This window comes from Xiphophorus couchianus, chromosome 22 (assembly GCF_001444195.1).
Source record: "Xiphophorus couchianus chromosome 22, X_couchianus-1.0, whole genome shotgun sequence".
Lineage (NCBI taxonomy): Eukaryota > Metazoa > Chordata > Actinopteri > Cyprinodontiformes > Poeciliidae > Xiphophorus > Xiphophorus couchianus.
The window spans coordinates 13262714-13289953 of NC_040249.1; the positions used below are offsets into that span (position 1 = coordinate 13262714).

The window sequence follows — 27240 nt, forward strand, 5'->3', positions numbered from 1 at the left end:
ATGAGCCGGCCTATGGCATAAGCAAACAGTATTTTATTATCACATTGCTTTGCAGAGCTTGCAATATATCAGTAGATTAGCTAACCATTATGTACACCTTAGTTAAAGAAATTAAATGAAACATGGACTTTCTGCATATGTGCTGTGGCAAAGTAGAAATTCTTTCACCAGACACATTTTTGGGATTTCGATTGTTCTTTTTTTAAAGTTTTTTAACATCTAAGCTCCTACATGCAAACTCAGATATTCCAAGGTTTGTGCTAAATTAGAATTTAAAAAAATAAGCACACACTCCCGTGACTTCTTAGTTAATGCTTCTTGCGGACACACCCGACAGGCTATATGTAAATATTAAAAACCTTTAGTTTAGAAGTGATTTTTTTTCCAGTTTCAGAGTGTAATCACTTTGAAACTTATGACACCTTCTTAGATTAAGAGACATAGTCTTTCCTTCGAGCAAAATTAATTGTTAAAATCAGCCCTTTCCATTGGCCCTGGACTGGCTTTACTTGAGTTAACATTCTAAAACGTAATCGCTGAGACAGATCCATGCTTTATGTTAGCTTACTGCGTGCGCACACAGTCCGGATCGGCGCAGTTAATTAATCAGTTGTTGTTTCCATGCAGTTTCGAGTGAATTTAATAGGCTTTCAACCCATAATTGTTGTATTGGTTTACGTAAACAGCCCGACTTTGGACCCCACGCAGGTCTGACACGCTCACAATTGACTGCCAGAGTAAAGTTAAACATTCTGGCAAATCAAGTTGCGCTGAAAAAAAAAAAAAATCCGTTAAGCTACTCTCTAAAATGTTAAACTCCAGAAACAAATGACTAAGTCAGAGAAATAGTCCTGCCTCCACAATGTCTACTTTTTTTTTTTTACTATAATGCAAACTTTCCTCAAGGAATAGTTGACCAGCAAAAAGTGGAGAAGAATAAAAGTAAGTAAATATTATTTATAAAATCCTTTTCACATAAATAAAATCACAAAGCTCTGTACAACAAAAAATAACGTTAAACTACACAAAGAATAAAAACAAGAATAAGAAGTACAATAAAAACTGCAGGTCTGAGCTGCTTAGGTCTCTAGTAAATCATGGAAAGTTTACATCTGCGCCACGTTCCTTGAATTAGTTATCTGCCATCGCTTACAAGTTTTACAACTGTCAATGCCCACCAACAGCAAACTAACCTCATCATCCATCTGTCCTATCAGAGGGCGCACCAGGAGAGTCACGTGGAAGACTTTTCATGTCTGATTCGCCCGCGGTAAGATGAGAGAGAAACTTCTGGTTCTTCACTGAAGAAAATGCGAGCCTGTGCGTAAAACTCAGCTTACCAGCGGTCGCGCAGCGTCAGCGGAACCACAACGATGACCCTGATCTACAGCAAGTGAACACACGCAAACATTAAAAAAGCAGCGGGGAGAACGGTGGGGGGAAAGTGGTTGCATGGCACCGCAGTCGTGCGTAATGAATCCTGCGCGAGGATCACCCGCCTTGGACACATCGCGTCAGGATAAAGCCGCTGAAGAAACTGGAGCCGAGGAGCTGGACATGGCACCCAGATGGAGCTGTAAAACCAAAGGTTTCGAGCTGCCTTTCAGTGTGGAATCCCTCATATCGGACAGGACCTCTCCGTGCAGCAGCTCCAGCTCCTCTGACCTTAAGTCAGGCTGCGTCCGCACCGAGGAGACCGAGTGTGCGTCACCGAGAGGGATCTGTGGGTCCAAACTGGAGGCGGTGGACCTTAGCGACAAGGAGAGGACCTGGCTCCAGGATCCATACCATGCACACACAAGTAAGTTGGAGATATTATCATTATTGTTACTACTATTAATAATAATTTGTGTTAGTATTATGGTTATAGCCTACCTCAGTTCGGTTAAAAAAAAAAAAGTCTAGAAATGAAACTCTTTAGAGATATTTACGGTCATAAATAGCCTACTTTACGATTTCATCGTAAAGTATGATAAAACTGTATTGATTTGAATGGGTCTCAGAATAGATTTCTTTAAAAACTTTGTTGTATCAAGCAGAAGGTCACTATGTCACGTTTTCTGTCTTCAAGAAAGTTTTGTTTTTCGACGTTTTCTGCTCAATACAAGTAACCATTATATAAAAATAAAAAAAACTAGGGAAAATGAGAAGTAAAATGGTTTGATATTGTGCGCCAAATGTATACTGGACTCATGTTATTTGCATTTTGTGTATTTTTGGTGCAGGACAACTCTTGGCTCAAGTTTTGATAAAAATCAAAACTTTGAGCCAATCATAAATGATTTTATGAAAAATCATAAATGGGGCCCACACTCACATATCGGCTGGCCACTGATAGGCTATAGTTTAAAATCTACAAAATGTGATGGCAGATTTTGCCGTTCGCTCACATTATTATAAAAATCTAAAGGTTGATTAACATTAGTTTTGTTAAGTGACACAGGAAACCAAACCATATCGACATAGAAACCATGATTCATCTTGAACGCAGTTTCTCACTTGATCAATCTGCTTCCAGGAATCCCCAGCCCAACTACGTGCAACCTGCGGAAACACAAGAACAACAGAAAACCCAGGACCCCCTTCACCACATCCCAGCTGCTCTCTCTGGAGAGGAAGTTCCGTCAGAAACAGTACCTGTCCATCGCGGAGAGAGCAGAGTTCTCCAACTCCCTGAACCTCACAGAGACCCAGGTCAAAATCTGGTTTCAGAACCGCCGAGCCAAAGCCAAGAGACTGCAGGAGGCCGAGCTGGAGAAGATAAAGCTGGCCGCAAAGCCGCTGCTGCCGGCGTTCGCCTTCCCCTTCCCGCTGAGCGCAGCGCCTCTGTACGGAGCTCGGCCTGCTTTCCCCTTACCCGGACTACTCAGCAGGCCTTACGGGATGTATTACTTGTCTTAACTAATATCCAGGACGCTGCGTTGGAAAAGCGTCAATCAAATGTTTTTAGAAAGAAAATAACAAATGTCACAAAACATATCCCTCTGTTTTTTTCTCTTTCTTTTTTTTATTTTTACAGTTCTTGTAAGTTCAATGACATTTATATCGTTATAATTGGTGTGAGAAATATTTTTACATATATATATATATATATATATATATATATATATATATATATATTTTACAAGCGTGGTCTACCTTATTTCTTTGGAGACAAATTTGATGGAGTAATAGATTTTAAAGAGGCAGACCAGATGACGTTTATAAAGAGATGAATTATTTTTAGGCCAGCAAACTTGTTTTCCTTAGTGGACTTTTGCGCACATTTTACGCAAAAGATGAAAATTAAATCGCACTCCGCTGTGTTGTAAGCGGTTTAACTTACTAAAGCTTAATTCCATTAGATGCAATTACTTATTTTTTTTATTTTGAAAGGCCAACTTGTTCTGGATTGAGAATATATATATATATAAAGGTATCCAAACTTGCGTGTTTGATGTTGCAAAGCCTTAGAAAATGTTTTTCTAAGGCTGTGACAAAGTACCACGTTTCCTACTTTTTTAAGAACTTTGCTGTCATATTTACCCTCGTTATGATTAACAAATTACATGAAAGTAACCCTAAAACAGAGTGACTAAAACTGACTCCTCAGTGTAGTTGTGCTTTATGGCTCATAAATGATTTAAAGACACCACGACTAATATATTTTAATTTCAAGAATAAGACGAAAAGAAAATTTACAAGTAAGGTCTAAATCATGATTTCCTGTACTGTTCAAAAATATTACTGGACTACAGATTGGAAAAATGTCAGTCTTAAGTATTTCTTTTTAAACCTGTATAAGAAGTGAAGGCCAGAACATCTCTTCCTCCTTTTTCTTAATACAAAGACCCAAAAATTTATGAAAACAAATCTGACACCAAACCTGTTGCAGCCATCAACCAGTTTTTAAAAATAGATTGAACCATTTTAAATTGATATGGACTTTTTTGTGTTTTGAAAGATGATCTACATTTTAAAAACACTGCTGTTAGGCCCAAAATTATTCACACCCTTTGCCAGATTATTTAAAATTATTCTCATTCATCGAAAATGTTTGCTCCTGATTGGAAATGAGACAGGTATCTCTTAAAAGATGATAAAACACAATAAAAGGAGTAACAATTTAACAGATAACCATTATAAAAAATGTCTAATTGAAAATTATTTATAGTCGCTTCAATAATCTGTATGGCATCATAGTGTCAATGATGTCCTTCCTATAGCTGTTGACCAGTTTCTTGGTTGTTTCTATTGATCTTATGAGGATTCATCTTTGGTAAATCCAAGTCTTCTGAGTTTCTCTGTCAGATTCAAACTTCTGGCTCTAAAACATGAATGTTTTGGAGCTTGGCTGTTCCAAAATATAAATATTATAAATATTATTTCCAGGCAGAAGAAATGTGTGCACCAGCGTTATATATATATATATATATATAATTGAGGAACTAATTAACTTAATAAGACACACAAGCATCAAAGCTGAACAGCTGGTATTAGTACATACTATCACAGATGAGTAACTTTTGACAGATTTTACTGAATAATTAAAGTTGCACTTGAGTTGAAAGGGGTTCGACATTAATCTTTTGGGCCCGAGGAAGCACTGCAAGGGGTCTGAACTCAACCTATTAGCTTAAATAAATAACTTTTCTCTTTCTCAATACCAAACGGAAGGGCTGCTTTCTTACTTTTCACTATCTGGGAACAACTTTTGTTTGTTTGTTTTTAAACACACCTTAAACAATCTGCTGCTGCTAAACAGACTACAAGTAAAACCATGCAAAATAAATACAAACACAGACATTTACTCACTTAGAAACTTTCGGATCAGGCGTGTTAATCTTATGTGATGTGTGACAGCTTGTATTTTGGATTTAGATTTTATCCTGACTTAATAACAATTTAGGACAAAATAGCAAAACAAGCTGGAAAAACTGACCGGGATATTGATATCTAAAGGGAGTTTGATCAATTTTCTATAAAGTTTGTTTGTTAGCTTTGACTGTTGTTGTTATGAGTGTTTTACTGGTTTTCACAGCAAAATGTTCCTTAATTAATTGTTGTCATTTCACACAACCACAAGATATTCTGAGGTGAAATTATAACCCATAAAACCCTGTCTGTTTCAGCAATACAAATGAAACCATATATTTTCCTCATGTTTTATTTTTCTAAAAAAAGGGCTGATTTCAGAACTTTCATTTTAGTTTATAAAATATGATTACAAATATTCTGGGTTGTTTTTTTGCATCCATCGATCCCACTGCAGTCATTAATGTACAGTGTATTTTATAAGGCTGAAAACACAATTTGTATTAAAGTCTATTATTAAAAAATGCAAATGTTCTTCTAATTTCCTATCACTTCTGTGAAATCAAATACATCCTTAATATAAAAGTGCTGAGCTTCACTGCATCCTTTTATCACATTTTCCAACAGGAAGCATGTTAATCATCTCGCATCTCATCTGAGAATGCAAAAAGAACTTTAATTGAATGGAATTACTGACAACAAAATGCATCATATTTTAATCCTAAAACACAGAGAACAGAGTGGTCAGATGCTGTGTTTCATTTCCTTCTGCCCCTCTGGCCTCTAAAGCCTCGGACCGAGCCGTGACCAAAACACACAGTTTTAGGCACCCTGTGAAAAACAGAACAAACCCTTTGAATTACAGTCAGTTATTTTTTATAAGACAATCTGCAGAAAATGCTTCACAAAACTTACTTTAATATGACTTAACTACATGCAATCAAATGTTTATCTTTAGCAGACTAAAGGTTCTCTTCGACAAACAAACCTTAACTACATTTTATACAATTTAGTGCTTTAGAAAACACAAACCTGTAGGAGTATTTTGGTTTCAGCTGCTCTGTGTTTGTTTCTGGGGTCTGAGCTGAAGCAGAAAAGTCCTCAAACTGAGCAGCTTCTTCACTGCTTGCATGCGTCTCCATGGACTCCTCCTGCTCAAGCTGGTTGGACTCAACGCTGCACATAACCTCACACACACCCTCCGACCTACAAACATCGTCTGCTGCCTCCATGGTCGTGTTTGTCCTCTGCTCTCTGCTCGCTTCTCTGGTTCTACCAGAAAAACACAATTTCAAAACTAAGGACATTGAATGATTTCAACACAGCTGCAAAAGGAAAAAAATGTGGATCTCATTTTAAATACAGACTGCTGAGTTGAAACAAAATATTTATTTACCCTATATAAGGGGATACCGGAAATTCTTTTGTCACTGATGTAACGTTTCCTGTTTTAAATTAGCTAGGATTTCAAAACTATTTCTATTTGCTAAATGCAAGAGTAAGAAAGAGGATATATATATATGTATATATTTTTAAGATAATTTTATATTACCTAAATGGAGACACACCTCTGGACATATTTAATGGCAACACATCATACAGCTTCCTTTGGATAATGTAATGGAAAAATCTAACAAACTCAGGCAAGATATCAGTGACAGTTTTTTCAGTGCTGCTGTTTTTATGTTCCAATTCTCTGTCTGTGGATGTTTTGGCATCCACAGACGCTTGATGGGTGGGGCTTCAGGACCGCATATCATTTGCATACATTATAGAAACTGACAGTAGTGCTACGGTCATTCTCAGGGTAAAATGTAAGCAATGACTACTTCAAGTTCAGATGGAACCTCTAAAACACAGGAAAGTAACATTGTTATATTTCTTTGGTATTCCACTGGACTGATATAATACATGCAAATGATATACGACTCTGAAGCTCCGCCCCTCAAGCGCCAGCCAGACGCCAAATCAGTGACATATAAGTGAAACTGAAAAGCAGGAGCACTGAAAAACCTGAAATGCCAGTCAGTGTGAAAACTTGTTAGCGTATGAGTTTTCACACGAGTTATTTGTTTCAATTTATTTATTTTAAATACATTAAAATAAATATGCGTTTAAATGAATCTTTGTTCACTATCAATTTATGTTTCACTTCCCATACAAATGAGTTACAAAAAAATTCAGTTAAATTTTTTCAATGTCAATATTTCTCTTTAGGTTCAAGTCAAACTTTTATCGTTTTAGCCCTGTATTCCTACAGTATACAGGGCTGTAGGGTTAGGGTAAGGGGTTAGGAAAGCAGAACTGAACAGGTGTGTGTAAGCAAGTCTTGTAGCATTCCTTACTCGATTACACCAGTTCTATTGGGAGAAATGGGCCAAAGATCCCAGAAATATATTGAAAATCACAGAAAACAATTGAAAGAAGTTTGTGGAAAGATGCAACAAAGTTTTTGACAGTTTAAAGTGTACTTTTACCAAACTCTAAGTATAGTATGAAAACTTCTGAATTTAAAAAAACATAATATGAAACCCTCAAAAAACAATAATCGTACCTGACCTAAAACAGGAACAGTTTAGTTTGATTTGATATTAGACTGTGAGAAAAAAATGGTTACAGTCTTTTACACTGTGTAGAGACCTGGTAAGTGAGCATATGAACATTTTAGCGCCATCTAGTGGACGTGCTATAGGATGTACAGTATTACCCTTTTTCTTTTCTGTTTTTGTCAAATCTGAAGTCCGGTGGATACTTGTGAAGTCTTATCAGGTGGTCCTTCCTTTGCTGACTTGTCCTAAACTTCTGTCCACAGCCTTCCACAAGGCACAGATACTGAAAGGAATCAAAGTCCCAAGAAAAAGTATAATTTAATATTGCTTAAAATAAATCACTTGTTTAATTCTTTGGCCAACAGATTATCCAGGGCTCACCATGTCTTGTTTTTGGGCGAGGATGGTGAAAAGTGAGTCGTGCCACTCCTGAATGTGAATGTCCAGGAGCCGGGCGCTCGGCAGGGAGCGGCGGCAGGAGCAGCACACATGTCGGTGCAGGGAATTGTAGTGGTGCTCGTACTCATCCAGTGTGCTGAAGACGGCTCTACAGCCGGAGATGTGACAGCCAAACTCTGAAACACTGAGGAAGAGATCAGGAGGAAGAGGGGAAATATCACTGACAGTTTGACTAAGAACTACCTGAGCCAACATCAGGGCCGCCTTTTCTTCTCTGTGCTGCTTTTTCTTCCAGATGTAGCATCCCACTCTGAGGGATGCTAAATTCGAGAAAATCTCAGTATGTCTACTGAAGTTGCTCCTTTGTTCCCCTTTTTGAAATCAGGCCAACATGTAAAAGCCTTTGCCTCACTTACTTGCCTACTGCCATTCCCCAGCGAGCTCTGCACCGGTGGCAATTAATTAGTTGATTTTGTATTAGGAGACATTTGTGGCACTTGTTTTAATTTCTTTGGCGCCTTATTTATTATAATATATTTGCCTGTGAAGGGCTGCAAAGCGATGATGACACAACATGTTTCCTTGGAAGTAACCAAAGCTGGCAAAAGAAAAACTATTTCAAGCAGCACTATTTTTCAAAGCAATCATGCTGCTGTCCTGTTTCAATAAGACTGATTATTGATTTCATCTGATCACTATTCACAGTAATCTAGAGTCAACCCAAACTGCTACCAGTTCAGCTGACGGAGTAAAGTTTGTGAAACGCAAGATTTCCATCAGTGTCAGAGGTTTGTCGTCACAGCTGTCCCGTCCAGAGTTTTGTCTGTAACCTACGTGGGCGCTGGCTGCTCCTCTGCCTCTGACATGAACAGGTCCTGCAGATACATGTGTCTGAAAACATCTCCATCCTGTCAACAAAGGTTTATATTACAGATGGTAACTAATGCTGTTTTGTCGTCCGGTGGAGCTCCGTGTGAAGTTGTTACCTCAAACAGCTCATGGTCTCTGTGCAGACGGAGGAGCTGCGGATTAAAAGTGAATGGGTTTCCCTCCTCCTGCTGCTCCGCCGCTTCTCTAAAACCCTCTTCTTCGTCGCCGTTACGAGTTTGACTTCCTCCCATGGCCATAAGCTGGAGCAAGTCTGGTTGCAACATCACGTACAGACGTTTTCATAACTTCTTTGTCGAATCATTGGCAGCCGAACGGTTTCTGCGTTTGTTTTGGTTAGAACTTGGCGCGGGGAGATTACGTCACTCAGGCAGTTTCCGGGTTGACAGGAAAATGATGTTTTAGCTCCACCTGCTGGTCAAACTAACATCGGGACTGGAAACAAAACCGCTTTTCATTCAGTCACATGAATGTTACGTGGAAATGCTGTCTAAATTTCTACAATCTAGAACAGTCAGCTTTTGTTTCTTACCATTTAGAAAGTTATCTGTCTTTTGTAGCACCAGACAAAACGAAAACATGGTAAAATGGAAAACATGGTTTTTGCTGCTTGTCTGAATCCATAATTTAACACAAAGGCACAATTACGAATAGGATACAAACAAAATCTTATTTTGCTTTCTCTATTTACATCTGGTTTGTGGACCTCCTGAAATATCTTGCTTCTTGACCAGTTTATTTATTTATTTATTAGCTTTTTCTTCAAGCCTAATTTTCCTTCATTGCGTCAGTCAGGCGTTTTGATTTTCCACCACAAGATGGCGACAAAATAACAAGGTATTTTAGGAATGTGACTATTAAACAACTGAATGCTATAACCAAGAAACTTTTGTGTTTCAAACTGACCCCGAAAACGAAAAAAATAATGAAATAAAATAAGATAAAAATTCTGAATAATCAAATAATTGAGAGGCCACTTTGACGACCGTATGAATGCTTCGTTTGTTAATGTGACTCTTTTTGTAATGCAACTAAAACATGTTGGTAATTGTGCTTACTTTTTCGCATCAAAATAATAAAAGATACTCGGAAAAAAAAATAAAAATGGCACAGTTCTTTTGGCTGACCTGGGAGGTCAGTTTAAGATGTTAATTTCCAGGATATTACATATCAAATGGGCGGAGAACTGAAGACGTTTCCTCTGAGCTTGGACGCTGACAATGACAGAGTCCGTCCAACAGAGCAACATGACACATTCTGGCTATTTTCTATGGATTTTCATCTCCTCATGTGGTAAGCAAAATTTCTTTCTTTGTTTCTTATATTCTTTCTGTTTTTCTTCTCTCTTTCTTTCTTCCCTTATTTTGTTCTTCCTTCCTTCCTCTTTTCTTCTTTCCTTTCATTCTGTTTTTCGTTATTTCCTTTCTTCCACTATAAATCTGTAAAAACCATCTCTGATACTCATAGGTATAATTGCCGGTAATGTGAAGAATCTGCCTCATGTGATAAAGTACCAAACAGCGACACCTCAGAGGTTGCAGGGCATGCCTCTTCCAAACGATGTTGCTGCTGCACACAAGGTAACAAACTTTACATCCTACCCAACAAGTACCTTTTAAAAAGTTCCCATCTTGAGCTAAACACACTGTTTCTTCACTTTGTGTGATTTTATGAAGAAATACCCAGATGTAGTTCAGTACTCTGTTAGTATTGCTGGGAAAAACCACACTCTGCACCTGGAGAAGAACAAGTAAGAATACTTTAAATCTCTCTAAGTTTATTCTTGTTTATTTATTTGTTCTTCTTCTTCTTAAATCTATTACTATTAATAATTTTTATATTGTCACCTTTTCAGAGGTTTTATTGGGAAAAGTTTTGCTGTGACCTACAATTCTGATCAGGGTACCCAAGTTTCAACTTCCTCCAACCATGAGGTATGTCCATTTCCTGTTTGCTGTTGGCATTTTATTTGGTAAACTTGAATTATAGGACAAAGTACTTATTTTGGCTTGGCTTAATAAGCAGCAGAAAATTATGCAACACTTTACAGAGAGCAAGAGAGAGAGGGAGAGACAGTTTGGCCTGGCACTGAATTCTGTCACAGCTTGTCTCTGCTAAATATAAGAGAAAGCCTTTTTATCAAAGGCAGATCCTTGACTGTTCTTACAATTCTAGGCCACACTGGTCTGTACATCCCAAACCTTCTATCACAATCATCTTTATTATTACAAAGAAATCAGATGACGTATATATTTCTCATCATCAAAGTTCCGCATTGTGAGGAAGGGAATTTTTTTTCAGAAAAGGAACTGACATATTTGTACATTTCCTGTCTTACCTCATTCACATGAAATAACATCACATTTTCTAGCAGAGTTTATTTTTTAGAAAATTTCATAATTCTTCAACATTAATAGGAACTCAATTAATTTTTAGGTCCACTGCTACTACCACGGACATGTTGTAGGAGTGGAGGACTCCTCTGCCAGCATTGGGTTGTGCTCAGGAATGAAGTAAGTAAAATGTTGTTCTTAGATCTTAGCAACACCAGATGTCTGCTTAAGGAGGGGCAGATTTCACTGTACAGCTGTGGCACATTGGTCAGTGTGTCCAATTCAACGTGAAGAATGGACTCTCAAGACATGTCTCCATATGAGATTAATTAATTAGTTTGTTTAAGTATTTATGTTCTCCCCCCTACGCCCATTTTCTTGTTTATTTTATGCAAATGAAAACTAGATATGGGCACACAATAACAAAAAAAAATAGAGATAAAATATAAACTTTTTTATTTTAGTTTTTGTTTAAAAGGTTGAAAAAAACAGCTTCTAATGTTTTTTCTTTTGTCATAAATACTTTAATAAATATGATGAGTGGGATTCCTTCAGTTTCTGCACTTTAACTCTTATAACCAGAATTATTTGCAAACAACTGAGTTGGTCTTTTCTGAATGGAGGAGAAAAAGTAATAGTCTTCTATTAGCTAGCTAATCAGCAGCACACAGCAACAGGGGGGGAGAAGCAAGTCTGCAGCACTCTGTGCTCTGTAAACACAGATAGAGTACTTTTTCTGGGATCTCATTAGGCCCAGGCCTATAGAAAAGTAAAAATCTAAGCAATGGCTGTCACATTGCGTTATTTTAGTCATGACAAGTTAGATTTACAGTACTTCATCCTTCTTGCTCTCATCTACAGAGGGTTCATTGCTCTCCAAGACCAGATTTACCTCATTGAACCCCTGCCTGGTGAGACGACGGGACAGCAGGATGGAGCTCACAGTGACGACGATCTGCATGCCGTTTACAACTACAAACACCTGAGGAGGAAGAGGAGCTCATGTTCCCATGGAAACACAACCACTTTCTATGACCATGGAGCTCGTCCGTCTGGACTATTCCAGCTTGGCAGTCTGGTGAGGACGCCGCACGGACACATTCACAGATTATGTGGATTTACACAGCTAATAATTCATGGTGCAGACAGTTTCAGACATTGTGCATCTTTCAAGCGCATAAAAAAAAATATTACAAGTAACATTCAATAAAAGACATGCAGATAAAATGATCTGAAACCAGAAAATTATCCTACATTTTACGAAGATCACAGAAATCTGACAAAAAAAAAAACAACTTTTGGCCTTTTCTGCATTTGCACCAAGAGTCTGTTGTTTCATTAACTATAAATCTGGGGGAAAAAAAGAAAAAATAAGTAACTTGCGCAATTAAATACAAAAATTATTACAATTATCATTGTTTTGTTCATGTCTTCTATGTTTTATGTCACTTAGAAAAGCAGAGCCCAGACCAAAGACCATAAAGGCAAACCAAGGACTGTGGAACTGGCAGTAGTGGTGGACAATACAGAGGTTTGACTAATTTTATTCTTTGACTCAATATTACAGATTTCTATTAGAGAAAATATGGAAGGAGATAGTTGATGCAAAACGTGTTTGAATTCTTCTTCTAGTACAAGAAGTTTGGTAGCACGAAGGCAGTGGAGGCCAGAGTGCTTGAAGTAACAAACCATGTGGACAAGGTATGTTTGTTTCAGTGTAGCTTCAAACAGAAAGATAACAATTTTTGGTCTTTTACATATATCTACTTTTAGTTTGGGAAAACATGCAGGAAACTGTTCTCATATTTTATTAATTAATAACTAAAATATAACTAGAAGTAAAAGTTCTCTCACTACCATTAACTGCGAGTCTTCACACCCAAGTTGAAAATATTCACACATATCCCCTCAGCAGCGACTTTCTGTTACTTCTGCAACTCGTTGCATTAAGTGTTTGGACACACGTTCACATTTAGTAAAACTCCCGATGATTTGCGGACCACTGCAGATTCTACTCTGTTGTTGCAGTTGTATCACTCCGTGGGTGTTCGGGTGATGTTGGTCGGCCTGCATGTGTGGTCATACAAAGATGAGATCGAGGTCAGCACCAACCCCGAGGTCACTCTTGGTCGATTTCTGGAGTGGCGTCAGCGGCACCTCCTGCCAAGGACCAAACACGACAACGCACAGTTCATCACGTAAGATGCTATGAATTTAAAATTCCAGTAAAAAGAACTGATGTTCGCACTGCTAGACTGTTTACCTAAATGTACTCCCTCCCCTCTTCTTCGATCAGGGGTGTGGACTTTGAGGGCTCCACTGTCGGATTAGCTAACACTAATGCAATGTGCACCTCGAACTCTGGAGCTGTCAATGAGGTAATAAATTATAATGTGCTGAAAAATAATTCATTTTGTGAAAATGTAGAAAATTAAGTGATTAAAGAATTCTATGGTATCAGTGCTACATACCAAAATGTATTTATCTTCACAGGATCATAACACCAATTCAATTGGAGTGGCCTCCACCATAGCACATGAGATGGGTCACAATCTAGGTTTGTCCCATGATACAGAGAACTGTGTCTGCGGCTCTCAGGTATCCAAGAAAGGCTGCATCATGGCTGAAAGTGTTGGGTAAGCTCAAACAAACCTAGCAAAAATAATTCATGTCCCCTTAACTTTTTCAAATGGGATTTTATGTGATAATTCAAGTCAACATAGTTAATTTTTTGAAGTAAATGAAAAGTTAAGCAGGTAAAGCTAGTTTCACTTTACACCCTATATCTTCAATACTTTAGTGTGGAAATAAAGTTTTTCTATTGATTTTTAGATTTAATTTCTCTTTCCATAGCCTTGTGTATCCCAAGCAGTTCAGCAGCTGCAGTCAACAGCAGCTCAGCAGGTTCCTGGAGGAGATCAATCCTGCTTGTCTGCTTAATATTCCTTCCACCGATCGCATCTATGGAGGCCCAGTATGTGGAAATGCCTTCTTAGAGCCTGGAGAGGAGTGTGACTGTGGCACTGTGGAGGTTTGTTCACGCTCAAAAGGTAGACGTTAGCGTTTTGCATGAAAGCACACACAGGAAGCTGATTTGCAATTTTTGTCTTGACAGGAATGCAAGAATCCCTGCTGCAACGCAACAGCCTGCAAGCTGAATGTAGGAGCTCAGTGTGCAGAAGGACAGTGCTGCCACAAATGCCAAGTAAGTACTACTCACTGAGCCTACTACTCGCTAGATGAGGAGTCAGACTGATGCTAATTATGTAACTGTATATCTAGACACAGAATGACTATTCTGTCTGGCAGGTTTTGTGTGAGTGGATGTATTTGACTAGTCAGTGTATCACCATCTGTGTTTCTGTCCGCACTACAGCTGAAGCCGACAGGCAGCATCTGCCGCCCAAAAGCTGGGGACTGTGACCTGGCAGAATACTGCACGGGCCTTTCTGCTGCCTGTCCCACTGATGCGTTCACCCAAAACGGCCAGCAGTGCAACCGTGGAAGAGGATACTGCTACAACGGGCAGTGTCCATCTCGGCAAGATCACTGCAAGAGACTTTGGGGACCAGGTGAAATACTTCTAACTATTAGTTTGTTTTATGAGTTCTTTCATCTCAATATTTTAACACTTCCCTTACTGTCTGCATTTTCATGGATCTGTTTAGATGCTGAAGTTGCCGTAGATGCTTGCTTCTATCAGTATGGAACCTGCAGAAGGACACTGTTCAATCAAAAATGTTCCAGTCGGTATGTAACTAAAAGCCACATTGAAGTAAATGTTTTTATGCAATCTTTTTTTGAGTATTTATTGTGGTTTCAGAGATCAATCTTGTGGGAAGCTTTTCTGTTCTGGAGGATGGGGCTTTCCCATAACATCCAGGAAGTCCCTTTACACAGTAGGAAACGGAATAAATTGCAATGAGGCAACCATGAACCCTGAAGACAACTACCCCTCCGATCTGGGCATGGTACCCACTGGTACCAAGTGTGGCAACAATATGGTGAGATAATAGTTTTTACGGTTAAAATAACCAAAATCCCTGGCATTACAAACCCATGGGACCTAATGTCTTTGTAATGTTTCTATCAGGTATGCTACAATCAAAAATGTGAAGATATCAAAAGCATTAAAGCATATGGAAAAAATGACTGCTCGTCCAAATGTAACAACCATGGGGTGAGTGCCTATGTAAAACTGTCAAGATCATAAACCACAGTGCTACGCCATCTGTCATTTTCCCAGGCTTTCCTTTGTAACTTGGGTGTCAGTGCACAGCGCAGTGGCCACGCTTACAAACAAAGTGAAAGCAAAGCCTGCAGATTCAATCCTGCTCTTTACGGTTTATGTAGCGATTATTTCAGGGAAGGGGAGTGGGCACTGTTTTTTGATTGCAGTAGTTGGGATATTTAACAAAGTGGCACCCTACGTAGGAATTTAAAAGCAATGCATGGTAAAACCTTCTGGCAGCAGTTATATTAGTCGTTGCAATTTGAATTACAATTCTGACCAGCATTGTCTCTCTGTTGCACATGAATGCCAGCCATTTCTCGTAAAAACTTAATATTATGGCGCCTTGGAGTTATTATGAAAGTCTCAGTTTTCTCCACAGAACCAGTCAGTATTTACTTCCTGAGGGTTTAACTGCACTACAGCGATCTAACTGGTGTTCCCGAGACACAACCCTCAAACTCTTTGGATCTGCATATAAATAGACATCTTATAATAAGACTTATGTCGTTTGCATTTCATAAATGAAAAGATTCTCTGCTGGTGAACTTTCCTTTAAATCTAAGATTCAGATCTGCCTGTGTGTCTTTCCACGAAGCTTACCCATGTTTCTTGGATAGTTGATCTTTGTTGTAAAAATATAAAGCTATGCATGTTAAAAATGCCTTTTGGCTCCTGCCTTAATACATCGACGAGGTATTACTCCCTCTAAAGTCCTGTGAGAGCATAGTTATGCAGCTAACAGTGGGATCTCTGATAGGTATGCAACCATGAGAGTAAATGTCACTGCGATCCAGGCTGGGCTCCGCCTTTCTGTGCTGTACAGCAGTCAGAGCTGACTGAAGGTATTGTTATTATGTTTTTCTATCCCATGTGAATTTGCCTCTTTAAATGCTTGACCTTTTTAGGACTCTGATTTATACATGACTGTTTCTTACATGATTTAATATTCATAGACTCTAAAACAGTTTGTCTGTCCTCATGAGCAAAAACAAACGGTGAATTAATTCAATTTCCCCCATTAGTCCACACAAATGACATTACTTTGAATTTTTGTCTCCAGGACAGATGATGTATGTTGTTTCTCATACGCCATCATAACCGGTTGTGTATATGTGTGTGTGTGTGGGTGTGTGTGTGCATGTGTCTAGAGTCAAGCCTGGCTATTGTCATTGTATCAGTGATCGTTGGCTTAATTCTCCTGCTGGTCATTCTTATTGGGAGTCTGACGTGCTTCATCAGAAAAAGGACACCGACAAAAAGGTGAGACAGCAGTTTACCTCTTTAAGTTAGCTTTACTTAACACTTATGTCTTTAATTTGATCTCATTTGTGTTTTTTTATAGGTTTCTTCCTGTGACCTCAGGACAATCCAACCCAGTGTTTCAGTCAAGCACCAGGAGAGGCAGCTCTCGCCTCGGGTCCACTCACATCAGCCAGCCTACATTTGTGGAGTCGTCTGTTTCTCAGCCCTGTAAACCTCTGTTCTCCGCTGCTGTCAAACCACAGACTGGAGCTCTGAAGCCCTGTAGGGCAGCACCAGCGGTAAGCCCAAAGCCTCAACACCCAGCTGCAGTTACACCCCGAGACTGCATGTGTTTTAACTTACATCGTCTATGATACATCACACTGAATATTACCATTAGTGGTTATGGGTACAAATTTAAGGTTGCCAACTGAGGCCAAAGGGAAACATAATAATGGTTTTACTTCTTTTTCTTCTCTAATTTTCTTCAATTTTCAGCCTCCAGAGAAGGAACCAGTTGCATCTCATTTATCAAAGGTTCATCAGGTAATCGAGTTTCTCTTTTTGCTCTTTTGTATTTTGTCAATTATAGTCATGGGCCAGGTTTCTGCACCAAGATACGCCAAATGGCTAAAATTATATGTCATTCCTGCTGCTTAAAGCCCTTTAATTGAGATGGTGAGCATGTTGCAGAAACTAAAATAACAGCATTATGTTTCATTCTTTTTAAAGTAACTCTGATTTTAAGAAGTTGGAAAATTATAAGAAACGTGTGTTAATCTGCACACCACCTAGACAAATAACCCAACTAATTTGCGAGCTCATTTTAGCCCCTTATTCACTTTTAGTGTTAATTTACAGAGAGCAGAATAACAAAACAGGAAGAAAAGTTTCACACTATGTATATTTAATTCATATTTAGTACAAGCCAGGTTGCTTAACTTGCACCAATTAAGAATAAAAGTCATATTCAGCCACGTCACATGAAAATTACCCTAGTTAATCTCTATTCATAGAGAAATATATACGAAAATCAATCTGATAAAATGCAATTATGTTCTGCAACCTAACAAATCAAAATAGTAAACAAATATTGTATATATCGTTATTGCTACTGAAACTATTAGAATGTTAGATTTTTGCTAATATTTAATGCTTTTCTGTTTTAAATAAAATGAACTAGATAATGATAGACACTTGTTTAATTTTTTTATTTAAATACCTTAAAAACTGTAAAGCCATGATTGTGCTGGTGCTTTAACTTTTCTCTCATATCTTGACTTTCTAGTGAGTTTTTTGGTCAATTTTAGTTTTACCAAGTTTGGTGCAAGTTAAAACTGTAAAGCCATGATTGTTGTGATGTATGACAATTTATATTTTCTGCCCCTTTGGTGTTGCAAGAGTTAAATGAATGTTTATTTTATAGGTTGCAAGGACATTTATGCAGCCACCAAATGTTTCAAACTTGCCAATTTATTCTGAGGTGAATCAACACAACAACATTTCGAAGTATTAATTGCCAAATATAAGTGATTGCCCACAAAAATTAGTGTGACAATAGTTTCAGTTTCCTGAGGTTGTCTTTTGTTGTTGTTTTTGACAGAATAAGCCCCTGCCACCTTCTAGACCACTACCCCCGCTTGCATCAAAACCAGTAAGTGATGTTGCAAGTCCTCTTATTTACATTCATGAATTTCATTGTTGTATTTTGTTTTAATAATTAATATTCTGCCGCTAAGAACATGAAGCCAAAACCTCCAATGCCTCCGCTGAAGCCGAAGCCCTCTCCAGTCCAGTCTGCCCTGCCACATTCTCAGCTGGTATGTAATCACAAAGCAGACGGAGTGATTAAGACTTTCCAACCTCTGACATAGCTGCTTTTGCCATCCAGACATCCCTACATGTTATAAAAGGCATTCACGTTTATATAGAGATCTGTGGCTTTTGGCATTGCCCCAGCATAGCAGTGTAATGAATAAGCAGCAGCTCACTGTTGGAGTCGTCCCGGGGCTTAATAACTGGGACTGCTGCTCTGTGAATTAAACGGGAGGACATGTTTGGATAAAGAAGACTGAAGGCCGTTTATCTAAACTGAGTGTATTAACTGTTTATTCATGTTTTTTTTTTTTTTTCCAGCTTGGTAGGAGAGCTCCGTTGATGCCCCCTAGCAGGCCGAGATGACAGTGGGAATAATTCACACTGTTGTAAATACTGACATTCTCTGGCAGAGATGCTGAGATCCTCTTTGGAGACGTTCATCTGTTTTACATGTGGGAAAAAGACCCACAGGGAGATCTGTAATGAAACCAGGAATGTTACAGTCACCCCGTTGATGACCTGTTATCTGCGTCCTGCTCATGCCAGTCTTCAACTGGTGTACCCGGAGCAATGTTTGACAAAACTTATCTTAAGTGCTTAATGGATGACAAATGGCGCTGCTGCTATGATGATGACAGATTTTGTATTATAGGGAAATTATTCACTCTGTTGGGTTTTTCCCAGCTTTTGTAAGTCGCCTGCACTATCAATGTCTTTGTTTACACATACCTTGGATGAGACTAGATTTCCTAAGCATGGTTGCACATATTCTGTTTTCAGAAGCTTGGATAAGATGTTAATCTGCATAGTTAGGTAACAAAAAAATCTAAATACTGTTGCAACTATCTCTGGAGATGGTTGCATGTTTTTTTTTTTTTTAAAGATAAAAAAAAAACATGTATGTACAGGGAAATAAATGATCAGATTCCTCATGTTTCATGTACATGACTGCATTTCTGGTACATGATCTAAACTGAGAGGAAATGTTACAAAGGATGTAAACACTCTCTGGAGTACTAAATTGGTAGTTATTTCTAATTTGGTTCTGGTACTTTTATATTTTATTTAAATAATAATATAAATCACAGAGACACGCTGGCTAAAGAGAACAATAAAACCTGTCAAAACTCCTCTGGAAGATTTTACATCAAGCAGAAGTTTACATCATTTTGTGTTTAATTTTTACATATCTTTTTTCTTCTTTTTTTCTTTTTTATGTTTTATATTTTTAAGGAATGGTTTGATTTGGCCCACTGTTAACCAATTTATTGGTCATTTATGTAATTTTTTTGTACTTTTGATTCTGTTTGTGGACTTTTATGGTTGTTTTATATTTCAAATGGTCACTTTAATGTCTATTTATGTTTTTATTACTGAGTGGTTGTCATGTGGCTACCCAATGAATGCTAAGTGTTTTTTGTGCATTGCTTTAAATTGTTTTTCCCTTTTGTTTTATTTTTACTTGTGTTTTATAATCTTCTTTTGATATTTCATCCTGGTATTTGTGTCTATCATGTGGGTTTTATATTACAGCATCAGTAGCAGAGCTGTTATAGCTCCACAAGCTGCTCTGTAATGCACCATTCAGCACTATGATAGGCTCTTTATCCATTGTGTAGCTTTTCATTATAATTCCAGGTTCTTTTTATTTATTTTTAATCAAAATTAACAGATGTATCTTGCGTCATGATTGTAATTCTTAAATATATCTCGCAAATATCTGCAACCACAGTGATGGAAAGATTGTGCCTTCATTTGTATTCCGTTTAAATAAATCACTCAAACTATTTATTCTTTCGTGTTTTCATTCAGAAGCCTTTTGTTTGGGTTCAAAAGTGGTTACCTAGCAACCTCTAAAACAAACACGATAGCAGACAGCTAACGAGCTAATTGTTTTACGCTCAGAGATGTGTATGGTTCTGGGAATGGATCGTTTACTTAGTGAGAAGGAAGAGCGGGATACGCTTACCTGGATAGATAAAATACCTTTCTCCAGGCCAAAAAAAAACATCAGCAGGGACTTCAGTGATGGAGGTAGATCTTGTCTTGTGTCTGTAACTGCTAGTCGATTGTTTATTCAGTTTGTATGTGTCAGTTTGTGTTTTTATTGACTTGGGTACTCTGTGTATCTACATGCTGGACCCTCCTGCAGTGATGGTTGCGGAGATTGTTAAGCATTATTTCCCAAGGATTGTTGACATTCACAACTATATTACTTCCTGCAATACGCAGCAGAAACTCAGCAACTGGAACCTTCTCAACAAGTAAGACGATCCGCAGCTTTGTATTTTATTACATGTGATTCCTGGGAATTATTTCTGGTATTCTTCTGTCAGGGTCCTGGTGAAGGTATGACTAACATAAAATATGTAAAAAAAAAAAAATATATATATATATATATATAATAATAATAATAATAATCTTGGATCATTATATTGTAAAAATACCCAATAATAGCAAGTTTTAGTTTATTAGTAATGACCTCAAGATTAGTATTAAAAACTGATGTTTCCATGTTTATGGTTCTATTCATGGTGACAAGGTTCACAGAACAATTGGCCCTCAGCACCATAGATTACCCATCATTTATACTTGTTATGTTGAAACATTTATGGTGTGTTTGATGCTGAAAAGCAAAATCTTCCCATACTAACCAAAGCAAACAGTTATAGTGTCCCATTAGTTTTTAGAAAATCCAGCAGCTTCAGGCTTGTCATTGCAGGACAAAAAAGATTTTCCCAAACAACTGGTAATTTAAAACAAAACAAACAAAAAAAAAACCAAGTCAACCACCTTTGTTTTTATTTATTTATTTATTTTTTAAATCCTTTACTTTATTCTCACTGTGCATAGTAGAAATGTGAAGTTGTCTCCTTGTTAAGCCAGTAGCCAGTGGCTAAAACAAATGGGCTTTGTCATGTATATGAAGCCGGAATTTATTGATCATAGATTAAATTGTTCATTGCTCCTCTGATCAAATCCAAAACATTAAGCATGAATATAAAATTTTAAAAATGTTTTATAAGAGCTGATAGAAATGTCTTCAAAAGTGAAAAAACAAGTTTTACCTCCATCTATCCATCCATTTTCTTACACCCTTTTACCTGGTGGGGTCGGGAGATGCTGGTGCCAATCTCCAGATAACGTTCAGGGCAAGAGGCGGGGTTCACCCTGGACAGGTCGCCAGTCTGTCGCAGACAAGTTTTACTTATTTTTACAAATTATAAAAAAGACAGAAAGACTGGTCTTCAGTTACTGGACTGGTTTTCTATGCAATGCAAATGTTAAGCTAAATCTTTTTTCTGGGCTTTTTCATCAAGTCATCAGAAAACACCAACATGCACTCCCTCACCCACATCCTGGTAACTGGAGTTACACACAGCCAAGAACAAATTTATGAGCCACTACTGTAAACATAGCTGTCCATGTGGGCTCATTAGTAAATTGCATGCCGTTTGCTTTCGACTTATTTTTTCTGTAGTAGAAACATATGTTTCTCTGTATGGTCAGGAGGGTGTTTTCCAAGCTGGACTTTTATGTCTCAGAGGACATGGTGGAGAAGATTGTTTCAAGCACTCCTAGTGTGATACTGCCAGTGCTGTTTTTCCTCAAGGAGAAGTTAGAGAAGAAACTGGCACAAGCAACAAGGACACAGGTTTGTATTTGCACAAAAAAACTTTAAGTCACATTTTGTCAAAAACTTTAATGTGGAAGCGAATATAAATTTTTGTGGTCTATTTTTTTTTATCTCCGTCCTACGTAGCATTACTCTCGGAGACAGGAGAATCTGTTTTCAGGTACTATCCTAAATCTTCTATTGCATCATTAATGTGGTTTTCAAGGTAGCAATTCATCACAAGACAGTGATGAAGAAAAATTACAAAACTATCATTAGGTTGATAACAAAAATGTAATTACACAAGCTAAAGTGCTGATTTCAAGCAAAGTGTGATGACTCTGCTGACTTCCTGAATGCCATATATGCAGGATTTAAAACTTTAATGGGGTATGTTGTGGGAAATGTTAGATGACAATGCCCAAAATGTTTCTATTTTTGTCTTTTTGGTCTGAAAAGTGTAATTTTAGACTTTCTAATGTGGTGCTATACTCAGCTTAACTCAAAGTTTATTTATAGAGCTCTTGTAAAAACAATGGAAGTTGACCAAACGGCTGAACAAGTCAATAAATGCAAACTTTACAACTGCAAACAAAGCTATGATCGTTGCGAACAGTGTTTACTCTTTACAAATGATGTGGATAAATGAATTTGAAAATAAGCAAATTATCTTTTAAAAATATATCAAGTAAAGAATAATATTATTTGGAGTCCAAATCAGGCTTAAAATCTTGTTTTACAGGTGTTAAACTAACAAGACATTTTTTAAATATAAATATTCAGAATAATATATATTTTATCTGTTCCTTTTGCTAAAATTGTTAGAATGTTATTTTATAAACTCAAGTGGAAATAAAATATGTAAAAAAGACCATATTATGACCCACTGGGTCATAAAAAGGTAAACTCCCAGTATAAAAACTAAACACACTGTGGATTTCTAGTGTCTTTATTTTACATGACAATTCAAATAAAACCACTCAGCTTAATATTCTGATAAAACAAACAGGTCCCCACTAGTCTGTTGTCACTAGTGATCACATACCACCCTGTGAAATAAAGTAAGAAAAAGTTTTGAAACAAGAAAACATTTACTAGAAAAAAATCTGGGATTAATGAAAAATATGGAAAGAAAAGGGAAACATGATTTAAAAATAATAGATATGAAAACAAAAAATCAAGATTAAGAAAAATATAAATTTTAAGAGGTTTTTATGTTGAGCTGACCAATCAGTACAATCCGTTTTTCAAATGGCCTTTCTGTGTTTCTACAAACTCTTTACCAACTTCCATCACTGCTGTTTCTAGCTCTATCGTGATTTTTAAATCTATTGTCTTGCCAATCCTGAGATCACTGGTCGTCCTGACAACGCCCCTCATATAGCAGCTGCCTCCTTTGAAGACACCAGACCAAAGTCTGATTAGAAAACGCCACAGCACGATGGTGTGAATTGGGGATATGCGTCTCTTCCGTTTCCTACACATCGTTTGCCCCAGTAAGCTCACTCTGTGAAGCTGACCTCAGACCACTGCCCCCTCCCTTTAATACTCTCTCGTTTTCCACTTTCATCTGCAACCATCCTCTATCTGCAAGGGGGGCTCGGGTCTCTTTATCAGCTCCTATCATCCAGATGGTCCTTATCAAGCAGTGAGAGCTCAGCACTGTTGACTGAAAGACAGATTTTCTCTCTCTGTCCTCTTATCTGACATTGTCTGTTTCCTTTTGTATTCCTCATTTATTTGCTAACCTCTTTACTTTCAGTTATTATGCTCACCAGATTTGTTAGATTGAGTCTCTTAAGATTTCTTTGCTTTTGTTGTGTGTTTATTTTGTTAGATGTAGAAATTCAAAGGGCCGAAGCAGGAATTATGGCTCAACTGGCAGAGATGAAGATTACTGAGCCAACACAGTATGGGAAAACACTTTGAATTGAACCTAAAAGTTTTTGTTTTTAAAAAATGAGTTGCTCCACTTATGATGATAATTAGGATAAAGCACCGTTTGACTTGCTCATTTTTATATCACAAAGGAAACCGCAGCAACAGATGTTTTTCCCAGAGATGAGCCTTTTAACTTTGCGGCAAGTCATACTGGAAAAAGAACTTCAGATTGAGGAACTTCAGGATATTCTGAAGGTACACTCATGCAAGTTCACTTCAATTCAAACTGCTGACTGGTGAAACATCTGCAAAAACATCCATCTTCTTTTATAATGCTCTTTGTGAGGGGAAGCTTGCTCATGTTGCTGCACAAGTGGGTGTGTGTGTGTGTGTGTGATGTGTCACACCCTGTGTCAGCAGCAGTCCATGAGTCACCACCGGCTCAGCGGATATAAACCTTTTTTTTTCCTTTGCCACATCTGTTTATAAAGGAAAAAAAACAAGCAGAATGATGACCTACATTTCCAATTTCTCCTTCTGGTTCATGCCTCTTTAGCTAAATTACCTCCACATTGACATTTTTTCTCTCTCTCTGTTTTCTTGTATTTAGATCCTTCAGGTGAAAGTGAGCAAGTTGGAGGAGCTCGTTCAATTGAAGGACAAGCGCATTGAACATCTGACAAGTCTTCCAGAGGTGTACAAAACTAAACTATTGCTACCTGGTTAAAAAGGAACTCCCAGTCACTAAATTTTATTTTTTCTGGAATATATACTAAAGATACTGAAGATGAGGGAGTATCAATACGTTATTAATTTGTTTTAAAATGTAATTAATAAAGAACAACTGCATGACCATCCTTTGTTTTATTCTATATTATTTTAAACACCTTTGGCTCTAAATTTTGATAAACTATATTTTGAAAATATACAAGTTAATAGATATATGCAAAAATCATTTGCCCTAATATAAATTTCTTTATTTTCATTCCTTTTCTTCCCATTACCATTTAAAAAAACATTCAGTATGAGACAACCACAACCTTAGGAAATCCAAAATGAAGTTTCCAAATAATTATGTAATTTCTTAAAGAAAAAAATATCCAAATAATCTGACTAGTTGTCCTAAAATTAAAATACAAAAACGTTTTATGTAATTGGCAATTAGTCATATTATGTTGCTGCAGTCCCATTAATTCTGCATTATTGGGAGCTTTGGACATGAAAGCTCAATTCAAGGTCAGTTAGAATAACTATTTTCTCTGAAAGGTCCAATTTCCAAAAGGTCTTGCCACAGCATCTCCACCAGATTTAAGTCTGAACTTTGACTAGGCAACTTCAAATCCTACATTTTGATTTTGTCTGAATGTTTTTGTGCCATTCAAACTAAGACTTTCTGATCAGCTTTGGACCATTGTGCATACCACTGATTTGCTTAAGCTAAAGGTCACAAACTGATGGCTGGACATTCTCCCTCAAGATTTTCTGATTGAAAGTATCATCTGTTCTTTTTCATGGAAATGTAGATGTCTTTTGAGAAACTGAGTCAGGCCTTCCTGTTCTTCTTGGTCAGCAGTGGTTTTGGCCTTGGGAATCTCCCATAAAAGCCATTTTTTCAGTTTTTATCTTATCGTTAAATTAGCACACAGTTGAAATTCAGGTGTAGCAATTTATAACAGAAATATTGTGCAGTTATTAGAAAAAGGCAAATCAGACTCACAATCTAAGGGATGTGCAACTGAGTCGGATCACTTTTTCAAAACTGTACATTTTTATGCATGTTCAACAATGCAATTAAAAAAATATCTTCATATTACAGGTCTTGCAGTAATCTGTTTCTATGTAATTTCCCCCTGGATGTGTGAGCAAGCGGCTCTTGAACCTTTGACAGGAAAACAAACTATTTGCAGCTGTAGGTTTGTACGAGTCATTTTCTAATTAAACTGACATTTTCAAGAAAACAGTATCTAAGTGTGAAAATGATCCAAAGATAGAACACAATTCTTATTGACGTCCTTTTTACACTTCAGTGATGAACTTTCAGAATGAATCAGTTCAATGACCAAATATGGTCAAGTGTTTCTCACCCTGCAGTCTAAAAACAAACGGTTCTTTCAATTAAAAAAATATGGTTTATCTTTTTTTCTGATGGATTTTATCCAATTAACATTATACTGGAAAGTCCTGTTAGCTTCTGAGCTTCACTGTGGAATATGAAATATCATACCATGATAAACCATTGAACTATTTATGTAAGATAGTTAGTTAAATATATAACTATTAGTTCTGATTTGTGTGTGTTTGAATCAGTGTCATTACAGAAAGCTTATAATAATCAGTCTGATTTGCTAGTATTAATAAACACCACACGAGGGTCCGCTGGAGATTCTCCTACGTTCTGAAATAAAAACAAAAAATAAATAGCAATTTTTTGTATGCTAGCTATACAAAAGTTTAAAATATAAAGAAAATCATGATAGAAGTGCTTTTATTTGCAACAGAAACAGAAGAAATATTCCCACTACTGATAAAATTATATAACATATATACACCATTGAAGTTTTTGATACAGACTCAAGAAAAGAGAATAAACACCCTCAACTTGATACACCTTAGTGTATCAAGGAACACCTTGATACAGGGGTAATATTGTTACCCCTGTAAGGAACACCAGAATCACAAGCTGATAATATCTGGTTGAATAGTATTGCTGGCTTTGTGATTCACAATCGTGCAGGTGGCTGCTTATACAGCCACTCATGTGGCTCGGTAATTGCAATTTTAAAATGATATTTTCATAAAAGTGATCAGTTGTGCTCCTCTAGTTTCCACAATATAATTGTTTCATGACTAGAAATATTTTAAGTCAGCTTTTTCTTAGAAGTGAAGAAAAGTGCAATAGTTTTGTTAGCAGCCAGCTGACAATCGGTGAGCAGAAACGAGTGAGGGAAGGGTAATGTTACGCTTTTCTATGCAAATATTATGAGAATTTAAGCAGTTTTGAAGTTGCAGTACATACAAATATATACCGATAAATACATGATACGTATTAATACATATCATGATAAATACATAAATACATAATATGTATTTATCATCTGCCAAATGTTCTAAAAGAATCCATTAAGTATTTTCACATATTACTAAGGTGTTGCTGCAACTGTACAGAAAGCAAGTAAACACGTCTGAGCAGAGAATTTGATTCAAAACATGCCCCCCCAAAAAACTAACAAACAAACAAAACAAAAAAAACTTGAAAAATACAAATGTACAAATGGATATTCACAGAAGATCTCTGATCTGATGTCACCAGAGACACATGTACTTAGAGTTTTGTATTTTTTTGGGAGGATGGATTTGATCTTGATTAAATAACATTTCAAAACAAAATAATCTTACCAGGTCATATTCTAAATCTGACAAATTTAGATTGTAGCTACAGTTAGTTTGACTGGTTGAGAAAAGGTGAACTAGTAGCTTTAATCAGGT

The 27240-nt window shown here is 37.2% G+C and overlaps 4 protein-coding genes across 5 annotated transcripts; 3 read left to right on the top strand and 1 right to left on the bottom strand.

The window, feature by feature from the left end:
• The first annotated feature begins 1330 nt into the window (after window positions 1-1330).
• msx3 (muscle segment homeobox 3) lies at window positions 1331-4959 on the top strand. The gene is made up of 2 exons (XM_028007614.1): window positions 1331-1801; window positions 2519-4959. The coding sequence occupies exons 1-2, from the start codon at window positions 1453-1455 to the stop codon at window positions 2899-2901; spliced, it is 732 nt and encodes a 243-aa protein (XP_027863415.1). The 5' UTR covers window positions 1331-1452; the 3' UTR covers window positions 2902-4959.
• A 470-nt stretch (window positions 4960-5429) lies between these two features.
• On the bottom strand, window positions 5430-9001 carry znf511 (zinc finger protein 511). Its single transcript, XM_028007613.1, has 6 exons — window positions 8729-9001; window positions 8577-8650; window positions 7725-7926; window positions 7502-7626; window positions 5827-6066; window positions 5430-5625 (listed from the first exon to the last, which is right to left on the bottom strand). The coding sequence occupies exons 1-6, from the start codon at window positions 8894-8896 to the stop codon at window positions 5553-5555; spliced, it is 882 nt and encodes a 293-aa protein (XP_027863414.1). The 5' UTR covers window positions 8897-9001; the 3' UTR covers window positions 5430-5552.
• Window positions 9002-9309: 308 nt separating this feature from the next.
• On the top strand, window positions 9310-20046 carry adam8a (ADAM metallopeptidase domain 8a). Of its 2 annotated transcripts, XM_028007209.1 has the most exons (25): window positions 9313-9923; window positions 10098-10210; window positions 10307-10380; window positions 10486-10564; window positions 11067-11143; window positions 11825-12041; window positions 12417-12494; window positions 12596-12664; window positions 12992-13161; window positions 13260-13341; window positions 13457-13599; window positions 13817-13994; window positions 14079-14168; window positions 14340-14535; window positions 14632-14713; window positions 14787-14967; window positions 15057-15143; window positions 15955-16039; window positions 16346-16457; window positions 16540-16738; window positions 16938-16985; window positions 17866-17922; window positions 18043-18093; window positions 18179-18259; window positions 18576-20046. In XM_028007209.1, the coding sequence occupies exons 1-25, from the start codon at window positions 9851-9853 to the stop codon at window positions 18618-18620; spliced, it is 2667 nt and encodes an 888-aa protein (XP_027863010.1). In that variant the 5' UTR covers window positions 9313-9850; the 3' UTR covers window positions 18621-20046. The 2 variants fall into 2 exon arrangements, with proteins under 2 accessions (XP_027863011.1, XP_027863010.1); XM_028007210.1 differs by lacking the exon at window positions 10307-10380 and having other exon boundaries at window positions 9310-9923.
• On the top strand, window positions 20044-25567 carry LOC114138131 (sperm flagellar protein 1-like). Its single transcript, XM_028007219.1, has 7 exons — window positions 20044-20291; window positions 20410-20521; window positions 21768-21912; window positions 22021-22054; window positions 23711-23783; window positions 23904-24009; window positions 24365-25567. The coding sequence occupies exons 1-7, from the start codon at window positions 20165-20167 to the stop codon at window positions 24479-24481; spliced, it is 714 nt and encodes a 237-aa protein (XP_027863020.1). The 5' UTR covers window positions 20044-20164; the 3' UTR covers window positions 24482-25567.
• Window positions 25568-27240: the final 1673 nt, after the last annotated feature.

Coding starts and splice junctions, on each gene's coding strand:
- msx3 (XM_028007614.1), top strand. CDS start 1,453: ATGGCACCGCAGTCGTGCGTAATGAATCCTGCGCGAGGATCACCCGCC. Junction 1,802..2,518: donor TCCATACCATGCACACACAA/GTAAGTTGGAGA, acceptor ATCTGCTTCCAG/GAATCCCCAGCCCAACTACG.
- znf511 (XM_028007613.1), bottom strand. CDS start 8,896: ATGTTGCAACCAGACTTGCTCCAGCTTATGGCCATGGGAGGAAGTCAA. Junction 6,067..7,501: donor AAAAACAGAAAAGAAAAAGG/GTAATACTGTAC, acceptor TTTTTCTGGTAG/AACCAGAGAAGCGAGCAGAG. Junction 5,626..5,826: donor AAACCAAAATACTCCTACAG/GTTTGTGTTTTC, acceptor TGTTTTTCACAG/GGTGCCTAAAACTGTGTGTT.
- adam8a (XM_028007209.1), top strand. CDS start 9,851: ATGACAGAGTCCGTCCAACAGAGCAACATGACACATTCTGGCTATTTT. Junction 14,169..14,339: donor AGTGCTGCCACAAATGCCAA/GTAAGTACTACT, acceptor TCCGCACTACAG/CTGAAGCCGACAGGCAGCAT. Junction 18,260..18,575: donor CCCTGCCACATTCTCAGCTG/GTATGTAATCAC, acceptor TTTTTTTTCCAG/CTTGGTAGGAGAGCTCCGTT.
- LOC114138131 (XM_028007219.1), top strand. CDS start 20,165: ATGTGTATGGTTCTGGGAATGGATCGTTTACTTAGTGAGAAGGAAGAG. Junction 20,522..21,767: donor AACTGGAACCTTCTCAACAA/GTAAGACGATCC, acceptor CTGTATGGTCAG/GAGGGTGTTTTCCAAGCTGG. Junction 23,784..23,903: donor AAGATTACTGAGCCAACACA/GTATGGGAAAAC, acceptor TATATCACAAAG/GAAACCGCAGCAACAGATGT.